The sequence below is a fragment of the Otolemur garnettii genome, unplaced genomic scaffold, assembly GCF_000181295.1.
Source record: "Otolemur garnettii isolate 467f Iridium unplaced genomic scaffold, OtoGar3 scaffold00001, whole genome shotgun sequence".
NCBI classification, from domain to species: domain Eukaryota; kingdom Metazoa; phylum Chordata; class Mammalia; order Primates; family Galagidae; genus Otolemur; species Otolemur garnettii.
In genome coordinates this window covers 9,163,627-9,177,354 of record NW_003852396.1, presented here as the reverse complement: position 1 = coordinate 9,177,354, position 13,728 = coordinate 9,163,627, and the positions used below count along the sequence as shown (strand labels likewise).

At 42.3% G+C, this 13,728-nt stretch overlaps 1 protein-coding gene across 1 annotated transcript in view; it reads left to right on the top strand.

Annotated features, from left to right (window-relative positions):
* HEPHL1 (hephaestin like 1) overlaps window positions 1–5,945 on the top strand; it is a 71,962-nt gene extending 66,017 nt beyond the window's left edge. The window contains exons 18-20 of the mRNA XM_003780820.2: window positions 4,972–5,134; window positions 5,574–5,645; window positions 5,743–5,945. Of these exons, the coding sequence (XP_003780868.1) occupies window positions 4,972–5,134; window positions 5,574–5,645; window positions 5,743–5,945 (438 nt within the window). The remainder of the gene's footprint in view (window positions 1–4,971; window positions 5,135–5,573; window positions 5,646–5,742) is intronic.
* The last annotated feature ends 7,783 nt before the right edge of the window (window positions 5,946–13,728 follow it).

Genomic DNA, 13,728 nt, shown 5'->3' with positions numbered 1-13,728 from the left:
TTATTCCATTTGCCCGGCAGCTATTTCTTAATATGTATGTGTACATTAATCATGCTCGTAGAAAATTCGCCAGGCCCCGCCTGAGTTTTTTTCAACAGTCTTACGGCCATAATTCTGATCGCACTGGATGATGTTAATATCGTATGTAAAAGTGCACATAGTATGTGTTCCTTTGCCTAATCCTTCCATCTTCCCATTTTCTTCTGTCCCTTTCTGTCCTTTCCCCACCCACTTTTTTTTTTCCTATGTAATTAGCTAACAGAATAGTCCTACCCAGTACAGGAGATACTTTGAACTCTGGCTTGAGCCTGCAAACTTTATCTTGACTTTTGCCCTGGAGAGCTGGGCTGGACCATGTGTGACCTTCTGTTCTCTAGCTTCATATACCATCTGGGTGGTGCTGGCTGTGCAACAGAATCACCTGCGAACTGTGTAAAAAAAATAGATTGCCAGGCCTCACCCTAGACCTGCTGAATCAGAATCTCCAGGGATAAGGTCCAAATAGTCATCTCAAGTTTCAGTGTCATCTACAAGGAAGTAGAATAAAAAAGAATAATCACATCTAATCTGTGGGGAAAACTAGAATCGATCCTTTCCTTGTTAAACAGGAATAAACAGTAATGCTAATAAAAGATCTAATAGCCTTTCCCCTCTGTATATTTTAACATTGTTTAGGACATTATTAGCCTACGATGATTAGTGTTTTCACATTTTAAATGGCTATGCTGCTTTTCAGAATTTGGCTTTTTTGACACACATTCAAAATGTATATTAAAAGTTTATACAATTTAGTAAGATACACAAATTATAAAAAATTTCTATTTGTGTAAATTTTAAAAATTAAGATATAATTTACACTGCATAAAATCACCCTATTTAGTGTGCAGTTCTATTCTGATAAGCACGTACAGTGGTGTAATCACCACCCAAACTACAGAACCCTGCCGTCATCCCCTAAATTTCCCCCTTGCACTCTCCAGTGTCAATGGTTTGCCCATGCTTAACACCTGGCAACTGCTGACCTATTTTCTGTCTCAGTAGCTTTGCCTTTTCTGAATGTCATGTGGAAACATACTTTGCAGAATCTTGAATCTGGCTTGTTCCGCTTAGCACGGGCATTTGAGTTGCACCCATCAGTATTGGTGGTTCATTCCAGGTGGTTGCTGAGCAGAATTCCACTGTATGGATGTGACACAGTTTGTTCATCATTCTCTTGTTGAGGGACATTTGGGTTGTTTTCAGGGTTGGTTATTACAGACAAAGCATTTGTGTACATGTTTTTGTGTGAACATAGGCTTTCATTTCCCATAAGAAAATAACTAGGAGTAGGATTGCCAAATGGTATGGTAAATGTATGTTTGATTTTGTAAGAAACTGCCAAATTGTTTTCTTTTTTTTTTTTTTTTTTCAGTTTTTGGCTGGGGCCGGGCTTGAACCTGCCACCTCCGGTATATGGGGCCAGCGCCCTACTCCTTGAGCCGCAGGTGCCACCCCAAATTGTTTTCTAAGAGACAATACCATACCATTCTGCATTCCCAACAGAAATATATGAGAACTCCATATATTCCACATACATATTTGGTATTTTTAGTTTTATTTCATTGTATTTTTTCTTAGACATTGTATGAAGTGTGAAGTGGCATCTCACTGTTTTATAAATAATTTTCCTGACGGGCAGTGATACTGAGCATCTTTCCACACATTTGTTTACTGCCATCTGTAAATCTTTGGTGAAGCATCCAAGTTTTATGCCCACTTTTAAAAATTGGATTGTTTGGTTTTTACTAGAGAGTTTGAGGGCTTTGTATATTCTGAATACAAATCCTTTATTAGCCATGTGATTTGAAAACATTTGCTCCCAGTTCCCGACTTACCTTTTCATTGTCTTAACATTATCTTTCAAATAGCAGAAGCTCTTAATTTTTGGTGAAGCCCAATTTTTTATCCTTTATGAATCTTGCTTTTGGTATCATATATAAGAAATTTTTGCCTAACACAAGGTCACAAAAAATTTCTTCGTTTTCTTTTAGAAGTTTTATACTTTTAGGTTTTATAATTAGGGTTCTGATCCATTTTAAGTTAATTTTCTTTTCCTTTCCTTTTCTTTTCTTTTTTTTCTTTTTGAGACAGAGTCTCACTATGTCATCCTCAGTAGAGTGCTGTGGTATTACAGCTCACAGCAACCTCAAACTTTTGGGCTTAAGTGATTCCCTTACCTTAGCCTCCCAAGTAGCTGGGACTACAGGTGCCCGCCACAACACCCAGCAATATTTTGGTTGCAATTGTTGTTGTTTTGGTGGGCCTGGGCTGGATTTGAATCTGCCAGCTTCAGTGTACATGGCTGGTGCCCTAGCTGCTGAGCTGTAGGTGCATGTGACTGGTGCCCTAGCTGCTAAGCTATAGGTGCTGAGCCTTAAGTTAATTTTCTATGGTTTGAGGTTCATTTTTTTTTCTTTTTGGCATATGGATTTCTAAATGTTCCATTACTACTCATTGAAAAAATTACTGGTTCTCTTATTGAATTTCCATTGTACTTTTGTCAAAAATAGAGGAACACATATTTATGGGTCTATGTCTGGGCTCTCTATTCTGTTACGTTGATCTCTATGTCTGGAGTATCATCATAACTCACTGCAACTGCAAACTTCTAGGCTCGAGTGATTCTCCCACCTTAGCCTCCCAAGTAGCTAAGACCACAGGTATGCACCACAACGCCTGGGTAATGGTTTTGTTTGTTTGTTTGTTTTTTCATAGAGATGGAATACTATGTTGCTCAGGCTAGTCTTGAATTCCTGAATTCAAGTGATCCTCCTGCCTCATCCTCCCAAAGTGCTGGGATTACAGGCATGAGCCACTGGCCCTGTCTGTCCCTTCTTGAATGCCATGATATCTTGATTACTTTAGGTATTATAAGTCTTGAAATCAGGTGGTGATTATTTTAGCTATTATAGATCTTTGCCTTCTCATATAAATTTCAGAAATAGTTTGTTAATTTTGATTAAAGACTCCTGCTGGGCTTTTGCTTGAAATTGCATTGAATTCATACAATGGCTCAAGGAGAATCCTGATACCTTAACAATACTGAAGCTTCCAACCCATGAACATGGTATATCTGTCTATTTGTTTAGTCTTCTTTGATTTTCTTTCATCAGTGCAGTTTAGTTTAGTTTTCAGCATACAGATCTTATATATATCAATTTATACCTAAGTATATTATGGTCTTTAATGTAAAAGGTAATGTTCCCATTTCAGTTTCTAGTTGTTTAGTATCAATATGTAGACATGTAATAGATTTTTGCATATTAACTTTGTATCATTTTAAATGATAAACTCATTTTAATTCCAATAGCTTTTCTGTAGATTTTAGGGGGATTTTCTACATAGACAATTATGTTGTTTGTGAATAGAGATGGTCTTATTTCTTTATTTTCAATCTGTATGCTTTTTCTTTCCTGTCTTATGCATTGGCTAAGACCTCTGGTATGGTGGCACAAATGGAAATCGTCATCTTATTCTTAATTTCAAGGGGAAAGCATTTAGTCATTCATGGTTGAATAAAAAGCTAGTTGCAGGTCCCATTACCAGGTTGAGAAAGTTTCCTTCTGTTCTTAGTTTGCTGATAGTTTTGATCTTGAACAGATGTTAAATTTTATGAAGTGTTTCCCCCATCTATTGAGATGATCCTATGATTTTTATTCTTGTGTCTATTGATGATTTTCTTTAGTCCATTGCTAAATTACATTTATTGATTTTGGAGTTTTAAGCTGCCTTTTCATTTCCAGTATAAACTTTACTTGCTTATGATACATTATCCTTTTTGTGTTTTGCTGGATTTGATTTGCTAGTATTTTGTTCATAGGAATGTTGATTGTAGCTTTCTTTTCTTATAAAATATTTGTTTGGTCAGGGTAATTTTGGCCTTATAAAATGAGTTGGATGTGTTCTCTTGTATATTCTGGAAGAGTCTATTTAGAATTGGTAAACTGGTATTATTTCTTCTTTAAATATTTGGTAGGATTTGCCAACAAAGCCATTGGGGCCTGCAGTTTAGTATGTTAGAAGGTTTTAATACAATCACAGTTTCTTTAATAGATACAGTGTTATTCAGGAAGTGATCTTTAGCAGTTTGTATCTTTTAAGGAATCCATTTGTCCAATATTCCTTTCTTATCCTTTTTAATGTCTGCAAGATCCTAGTGATGTCCTATCTTTTATTCCTGGTATTTGCAATGTGTGTCTCTTTCTATCTTTCTTTAGTCTGTCTAGAGATTTGTATTAATTATCTATTGCTACATAACAAATTACTCCAATACATAGTGGTCTAAAACCACAAACACTTACTATCTCACATTTCCTCTGAGTCAGGGATCTGGGAGCAGTTTAGCAAGGTTAAATTCTGATTCGGTATCTCTCATGAAGCAACAATCAAGATGTCACCTGGGGCCGCAGTCATCAAAGGTATTACTGGAGCTGGAGGATTCACTTCCAAGCTCTTGCCCATGGCTGCTAATTGGAGGTTTCAGTTCCTCTCCACCTGGGTAAGGGCTGGGAACTGGCTTCCTGCAGAGGGAGGGATCCAAGAAAAGAGAGAAAGAGAGCATCTAGGACAGATGCCATGGTCTTTAACACCCTAGAAATGGAATGTCATTACTTTCCCATATGCTGCTGGTCACACAGACCAAGCCTTATACTTGTAGGAGGGAACTACAAAGGTTATGAGTACCAGGAGGCAAGCACCACTGGGCCACTATGGAAGCTGGCTACTACAAGGTTTATCAGTTTTATCAATATGTTCAAGGGATCAGCTTTAGGTTTCTTTGATTTATTTCTATTGTGTTTCTATTCTTGATTTTATTGATTTCTGTTCTTTATTATTTCCTTCTTTCTGCTTACTGTTTTTTTTTCCTTCTTTTTCTTCTTGCTATGCTGGACAAAGAAAGCCACAAGTCGTGTGTGTGTTTTATTTTTGCAGATGGATAAATCATACCGAGAAGATGTGTATGATCTCTTTCCCATGACATTCCAAACCATCGAACTGTTTGCAGATCACCCAGGGACCTGGTTGCTGCACTGTCACGTGTCTGACCACATCCATGCTGGCATGGAGACCACCTACACGGTCCTCCGGGACATAGGTACTGTTGTCTGTCAGGGATGCCAAGCTTCCTGTAGACAACAGGAGGCATGACAAAAATCTCAGATATGGCCCTCAAGGAACTCAGTCAAGTAAAAGGGCCAGATATGTAAGTACATAAGTATAATAGAGTCTGACGGGTGTCATAGCAGAGTACAGGGTTTAGTAGCAGCCGTAGGGAACAGTTAACCATTTGGAAATAGCCAGCATTTGACAGAAGACAAGACGTTCCAGATGGATTTTAATGGGTGAGCAGAAGCAGGAAAGGCGGATGGGGTAGGAAAGACTGTGCATTGACATGAAGTAGCAAAGTCAGAATCCAAGAAAGACCGGCAGACACTGGTAGATGAAGTCCTCGCTGGCAAAATGAAATGACTCATATAATGGAATGAACCTCCTTTTGTCGTTTATAAAACAATCAATTTGTCTTCTTTATGCAGACAACAGGACTCCCTACTCCAGTCTGTCTCCTTCCAGAGGGCCGTCCTACCCGGCCACAGTGCCTTCTGATGGTAAGGATACCCTCATCCTGCATGGGAATGGGTCAACATTTCACTCTCCAAAAAAGGCAAGGGTCTGACACCTCACTTTTTATTTTTCTTTTCACAGAACAACCCAGCAAGGAGAACCTCTATTTCTTTGGCAAGAGTCTGGGTCCGAGAGGAGCCAAGGCAGCCTTGGTCATCCTTTTCATCACTGGACTCCTCCTCCTGATCACCACCGTGATTCTCTCCCTCAGACTCCGCTCTGCGAGGAAGCAGATGGTTTACCAGGAGGTCCAGTCCTGTGCACTCCCCACAGATGCTCTGTGAACAGTCTGGTCTTCCTCAGCAGGGAGGGGTAAGGCCCTACAGCTGGCCAGCCAGATGGCAGCCAACAGAGAAACTGGACCAAGGCATCATTCACCAAGGAAGGTTGACAGGATCCTGGATCAGGCTTCTGATTCTCTGGAACATCATCCAAAGCACTTTGCTTTTGTTTACTTATTTTTCAATGGGCTGTGAGTAATCCTCAGGTATTAAACACAGAAAAAGAAGCATGGGCATAACTGAGAAGCGCCAACTCTTAGTCTTTTCTGGGGATGAATTCGCTTAAGTGGGAGACTCTCTGAAAGATATCTTTACATTCCATCTTCCATAGTTATTAAACAGTTCTTCCTTCACTAACTGTCAAAGTTTCTAAATGAACAACTCTAGAAGGCATTACAGTGCCTCAGACATCTAACAGGAAGGGCACTGATTTTTCAACACCATTCCATACGATGCTTCCTATAGTTTCTCCAGGGGAAATATCTTTCTGAGGAGTTTGTAGAAATGTCTAAGTCAGTATCTGCTGATAGAATTGGACCAAATGGAGTTTGGGGGGGCATTAGCCAGCTCTTCTGGACTTTTCTCCTTTAATATAAATAACCTGTGCATTGATTGTTATAAAAGGTAGAGTTATAAGCTTTTTAAAACAATTGCTGCTGTTTTCACCCAAACCTGCAAAAATACTTGAATGTTTATAACTCACTTCATGTTTTAATGTTTTTACAATGTGTTTCTATGACAATGCTTGTATTTTCAAAAAATCAAAAGAGAAGTTGTATTTATACTGCAGACTGTGGAAGACTGGGATCTGTGGAAGAGCAGGCTACATTTTCCCACTGTGAGTCAGAGACTCCCGGGGAGTTCAGCGCAAGATCTCATTAAGAGAGGCAAACTTCGGAGGAGGCTAGTCTGGGCTTGAATCTTGAGTCTGATTTTTCATTCAGTTCAGGGGCATCTTTCCAAGTCTCTGTCTTCTATGAAATAATAACAGTGTTATCAAGTGAGAAACACCAAGAGGAATTCATCAACGCCGGTGACTGGGTGGAAGGAGAAGGGATCTCTCAGAAGTCCCGGATTCCATGCCTCTTAAACACACAGTCCTATAAGGAAGAAAGGAGGAAAATAAAGAAAAAGAAAAAAAAAAGGCGAGTAAAAGAGTCTTGGTGGCAGTTTTTAAAACTGTTAAATCAGCATTGAAAATAAGTTTTACAGTTTCCAAGGTTCAAGTGCAAAAATAAACTACTGAGAAACTACATTCCACCCATTGCGGCAATCTGCATTCTCTGTAGGCAAGCTTAGACATTAGGCCTCCCAGTAATAAACGCAACAGTGTTTTATTACCAGGCTGAGAAGCAAGGTGCATGGCCTGGGCTGGCAATGCCCATGTTAGCAGTGGATCATTTGAGCATCCAGGTGAAGGACTAGGACCTAATAAGTACTCTGGTGGTGGAGGGGCATGTCATACTTTCTCATCTTCATCTTGGTAAGGGGAATCGGGTAGTTTGATAGAAGCTATAGGTTTACATAAAAAAGGGGATCCAAACGCTAATAGTTCTGTTCATAGTTTGCTTGAATGTCAGATCAAACAGGATTCACAAACGATTTTGAATTTCAGCTTGTTAACCACTGACAATGTGATTTTGTAATACACGTTCTACAGTTTCAAACATCTGTAGGCTACATAATTTCATAATAATTATGGTGAATGCCTTATTTATTACTCTCCTTTAGTAAGATGACAAATTGTTCAGTTGTAAGTTTTTTCCTTTTCAGTTTATTTTTTTAATGAAAACAAAACCATAAAATGCAGAGTTTGATTACATCATTTCTCTTTTTAATAAAGTTTAACATAAGATGGCTATGTGCATGTTTTTTTTTTCACTCAAAATTATCTATTACTAAATGGGGATGAAGTCTTAAAGGAAAATTATCTTTTAAGTATGTATTTAGCTGCTGTGATTATGCCAGTTATTCTAGTCAGAAGAAATGAAACAAAATAATATAACTCTGTAAGTAATAAGGCTCCTCAAACACTGTTTCCTCCAATGGACCCCATGCCTTAATTCTGAGCCTCACTCTCCTGAGAAAATCAACTTTACACACACCCTTCCCTCCTGTTACAATGTCAGAAGAGTCCCTGCTCCTAGCAGGGCAGCCTTTCCGTGGGACTCTGGAGCTCATTCTTTCTTGATTTCTCAAGGACTTCATTCCCTTACTTATCAGATTTCCCTACTGAGATTCTGTGATGCCATCAGTAATGTTTAAAATTAAAAACAGAATGTGGAGATTCATCTTCCTTAACTCTGTAACCTCTTTCAATGCAGTTTCTCCCCTCTTGATAGCAGAACATAAATAGTTATCACACTTATCGCTTGTACCTGGTGACCCCATGTGATTCTCTCCCCATTCCAATGGCTTCCAATCTGGGGTGCCCAGGTCCCACACCCCAGTCTGCTGTTGTTGAGATCACCGGCCATGATGCTATGCTCAGTGGTGGCTTCTCCATCTTTACCTTACTCAACCTCTCAGCAACAATTGACAGCGCCTTCCTTTTGAACCCCTCCAGTCCCTTGGTTCTGCAAGGTGACTTCCTACCAGCCTGTCTTCTTCCTCAATTGCCATTCTTTCCCAATCTCTTTTGATAGCTCCTTCTCCTCTGTCTGACCTAAATGTTAGCATGCCTCAGAACCTGGCATGTTCTGGGCCTACACATACTGGGCCATTTTCTCCCTTTTCACCCTCTGTGGTAGGCTAACTAACATCCCCAAAGATTTCATGTTCTAATCCCTAAACCTATGAGTGTTATCTTGTGTGGCAAAAAGGACTTCACAAGCATGATAAAGTTAAAGATCTTGAAGTAAGGAGTTTACCCTGGGTTACCCACATTGGCCCTGATTGTGTCCTTAGGAAAGAGCAGTGGGAGATCTGACTATAGATGGAGTTGCTATGCTGCTGGCTTTGGAGATGGAGGAAGGGGCCATGAGCCCAGGAATGCAAAGAGTGCAGCTCAGAAGCTGGGAAAGGCAGAGGAGAGGATTCTCCTCTAGAGTCTCCAAAGGGAACTCAGCCTTGCTAATATCAAAACTAATTTCAGCCTTTACAGTTCCAGAAGTGTATAAGAATGAATATGTTTCATCAAGTTGGTGGTCATTTGTTACTGTCTTCTCCACAGTTGATTTCATCCATCCTCATGGATCTGGAAACTGTCTTCATGCTGATAAATTCAGTATGTGTTTCTCCAGTCCTGACCTGGGCTGCAGACTCACACAAATCCTGTTCAAGCAGGGTTGCTGCGGCAATCCCCTGGCCACCCTCTCTACTATCCCTCCTGCCTCTCCCAACTACTATCCACATGCTGCTACAGTGTTCTTCGAAAACTTATCACATCATCTTTCTCGTTAATAATCTTTTAATCTCTTTCAATTTCACTTTTAATAACAATCAAACTCTGTACCTTAGTCTTTAAGGCCTAGCCTGATATAGCCCATGCCTGTCTCTCCCACTTCTTGAACTCTACTCGGCTCCATCCTTCATCAGTCCCTATGCCTCTCCAGTTCTTTCTGCCTTGGGGCCTTTGCACGTGCTGCCTTTTCTTTTTTTCTTTTTTTTTTTTTTTTACTTTTAGTAGAGACCAGGTCTTGCTCTTGTTCAAGCTGGTCTCAAACTCCTGAGCTCAAATGATCCCCCCACCTCCATCTCCCAGAATTCTAGGATTATAGGCATGAGCCACTGCACCTGGCCCTTGCTTCTATTTAAATTCAGCACAAGTGGAAGGACTTTATACTGAAAGGAAAAAATTGCCAAGACTGAGGAAAATTTAAGCAACTGCTGAGATTCAATCCAGATCCTCCAAAGACTTGATATGTAATGAAAAAGTCATACAGTTCACTATCACATCACATAAGGCAGAATGAGCGAAATGCTAGGCCAGCGGCGGACAGTGCTTCGGAAGGGAGGGACTCTTTACAACTGAGGCTTCCTGGAAGGCTTCCCAAAGAGCAAGGCTGGAACCTGTTGGATGAGTAGATTTGACAGGGAGAGAAGAGGATGGCACCTACAGTTTTCCCTGTTTCCTCACCAGAAAGCTCCTGTCCCAGTTCTGACTGCCCCAAACTGACTCTTCCTCCCAGGCCCGGCTCTTTCTCTGTACCTCCCTTGGCATACCCTACCTTTCCCCCAAATCACTCAGCTGTCTAACTTGCATTATTATGGTTTATTGTGCATGTGTCTATTTCTCTTACCAAGTCATGAGGTCTTTGAGGAACTGGAATGCACCCACTTCAACTTTGCTTCCGCATCCATTGAGCCCAGAACTGGCCCCTGACTAGCCCCTATATATATACCTTGAATGTATGGATAAATTAGCATAATTTAGGCCACTTGAAAAAAAATTTCAGGCTGGGTGCTATGGCCCATCCTGTAATCTTAACACTCTGGGAGGCCAAGGCAGGAGGCTCACTTCATCTCAGGAGTTCAAGACCAGCCTAAGCAAAATCAAGACCTGGTCTCTTCTAAAAACAGAAAAACAACTGGGCATTGTAGCAGATGCCTATAGTCCCAGCTGCCCAGAAGGCCGAGGCAGGAAGATTGCTTGAGCCCAGAGGTTTGAAGTTGCTATGAGCTATGATTCTACAGTACTGTACCCAGGAGGACTGAATGAGACTATGTCTCAAAAAAAAAAATTAAGGTGAAACATTTTCAGATTCCTTCAGACATTTATTAAATAATGTGAATTAAGACACCAGCTCGGTGCTATACATTTGTGCTAAGTGTTGGAGACAAAAGTGATATACGTGGACCTGGGCCCACCCTCATGAGGCTGACCATATAAGGTGACATACATTAAATGAATAGTTAAACATTTGTTGATCGTAATTGTGACTATTTTTAAGGAAAAATAGAGAATATTAACAATAGGTGACATGTAGCTAGACTCATGAGTTGCCAAGCACTGTCCTCAGCATCTCCCATGTGTTAACTCATTTGATCTTTAGCACGGTCCTAAGAGATATGACTATTTTACACATAAGAGAACTGAGGTGCAGTTCTCTCACCACAGTTGGTGGTGCCAGTATTACCTGATCTAGTTTGCTTTACCCACTGAAAAGGATGGAGCTGAGGCCAGAAGGCTGAATAAGGGCTGGCCAGGCAAAGAGACCACTTGAAGAACTGAAAGGGGTGGTGAGGCAGCCAGTGGGCATGCCATGAAATTTGAATTTTATCCTAAAGATAGTGGACACTCTTCAGTAGGGAAGTAAGGTGATCTGATTGGAGCTCTTGAAAGCTCTATCTGGCAATGGGGGAGAATGGCCTGGGAGACACATTTCTGTGTATGCTTAGGAGACAGGTTGGTGGGCCGAGATGGGGTATTGGTGGTAAGCTGTCAGATTTGCTGTATTTAGGACAGAGAAGCAAGAGTATTTGGAAATTGCTTTGGCAGTTGGTTGTGGAGATGAAAGTGCTAAAGATGGCTCTCCAGGTTTCTGAGTTGAGCACATGGTTTAAGGAGAAGTTGGAAGATTGAATTCCTGTGAGCCATACGAGTGGAGAGCTGTGCAGGCTACTGGATGTGTGTTGAGAGGACAGGCCAGGGTGGAGAGGTCCACGTGGGAGTTGAAACTTGCACCCATGCACCTACGGGGAAGACAGCCACCCCCAAGAGGTCTCATCTCTAAGGTCTTGCCTGTTTCAAATGTTGCTGGTGATAACTGACAGGTCACATCTAGTGGACTTCCAAATTAACCCACCTGGGAAAGGTCTTAGGATTCATGGCTTACATCCCATTGAGATAGGTGCCAGCAGCCTCATGGGTGCCAGTTGCCTCATCACCTCCATAAGATGGATACTGGCGGCCTCACACCCACCCACCCCGGGTCGGAGGAAGAGGAAAAAGAGGTAAATGAAATGGTGCCAAGTACCATTACTCTTAGATGGGTCCAGATCGGGCCAGAACAGAACAAGATAGGAACTAAAGAGCCAAGTACTGTCACGATGAGGGTTAACAAGCTAAGTGCTATGACAAATTGTTTTACTTACTTGCTAACTGCCAGATCTGCTTGATGTGACCTTTATGTCACCTATCCACTAATCGGCTAAATTGCAAGGTTCGCTTCTGTAGGAGGAGTCATGGTGACCCTGTGCTCGCTTTTTGCTTGTTTTGCCAACTTTCTTTTTGCTTCTAATCACTAACTTCCAGCCTACCTGTTTGGCCCTTTGCTAACTTTCAGACTAGAAAAACCCCAGCTTCAGACCCCTCAATGCTCTTTCACTTAGTCTGCTTTAGACTTTGCTGAGACAGCCCCGTGGTTAATAAAAGACACCTTATTGAAATTCTAATTTGAGTCGGTGGTCCTTATCTCACCCCATAACACCATCTCTGAGCAAAAAAAAAAAAAAAAAATACCGAGTCCCTTCAATTTTATTGCTTCTCAAATTGGTATCATAATGATTATTATATAACCTACAGACATCGAAAAGGACACTGATTTGTTTCTGAATCATGAAGTTTGAGTGATTGTCCTGTGGGCGAACCGCCTTAGTGTGTATGTTCTCATCTGCAGCCAATGAGAGTAATCTCTGTATTGCATCCTCCAGTGAAAAAGGAAAGCTCAGTTATTAGGAGTTCCCCTCCCTTACAAAAGCATTCTGACTCACAATAATGGTTGTGAATTGGTTGGTGTGTCTTCTCAAACTGATGGTCACATTTGTCTTGCAGTAAACCTTTATCAGAAGATTTCTTCCTCAACGGCCTTAATTTCCAGGGTCCCTGGTCGGAGCATTGCCCTTGTCTTTCTCATCATGCACTTCCTGGGGGCAGCTCAGAAGTAGCTCTCTGGCCCCCAACACCCACCTACCTGCAGGCGCAGGGGTCTGTGAAGCAGCGGGAAGGTGGCCTGTTAGGGTTAAAGGCATTTTGGCTTTGAGAGGTTGGGAGAGGTGAGGAGAGGCCAGTGGAACTGGGCCTTGGGAAAACTTAAGTCCAAGGGTGAGTGGCATTTAGATAAGCAGAAAGGTAAGAGAGAGAATGTTCTATGTTCCTGGAAGAGGAGACCAGGGGCTGTTTTAGCCAAGGCGAGGATTAGTCAGGGTTCCTGGGATATGAGAGTGAATACAGGTCTGGACCAAGCTCTTACCGGCATGGCAGGGAAAGTGCTAACTCAGGTCAAAGACCCAGTCCCGACCAGCGATCTCCACAGTTCCCGCGCCTCCCTCGCACGTGGACTCCTGCAAAAGTCCAGCGCTCCCCCTGCAGCACACCTTGGTCCTCAGTGCTTACTGGCCTTTTAATAGACCCATTGTTCTTTCAAGCTTTTGTAGCTTCCTCTAATCCCATTTCACCAGGTAGAAATAATGGGGGTGGGGCGCAAATGGGGGCCATTCCCCTCCAGAGGAGTTGCCTGCAGAAATGATTTCAAACATCAGGTGCTAGAAGTAGGGACAACAAGGACCGAAAGGACTGGAGAATTTTCAGAGGGGCCGCTCAGTGCAAAGACCCCTTCGCTGGGGTGGGCCTGGGGACAGGGAGGCAGCCGCGCCCACCCCGCCCGCGTCACCGCGTCTTCCGGAAACTCCACGCCCCCGGGTACTCGGTTTCCCCGGACGGCGCCGGAAAGGCGCGGTGGGGGCGGGCTGGGGGCGCACGGGCCGGGCCGGGGAAGCGCTTTGTTCTGCGGTTGATTTTAGCTCCCGTGGGCGCGCGGAGTCCGGTGTCACGCGCGCCCCGGGGACCCGCACGGGCCGAGCGCGCGGGGGCGGGACCGCAGCGTCCGCTTGGTCCGGGCCCCGC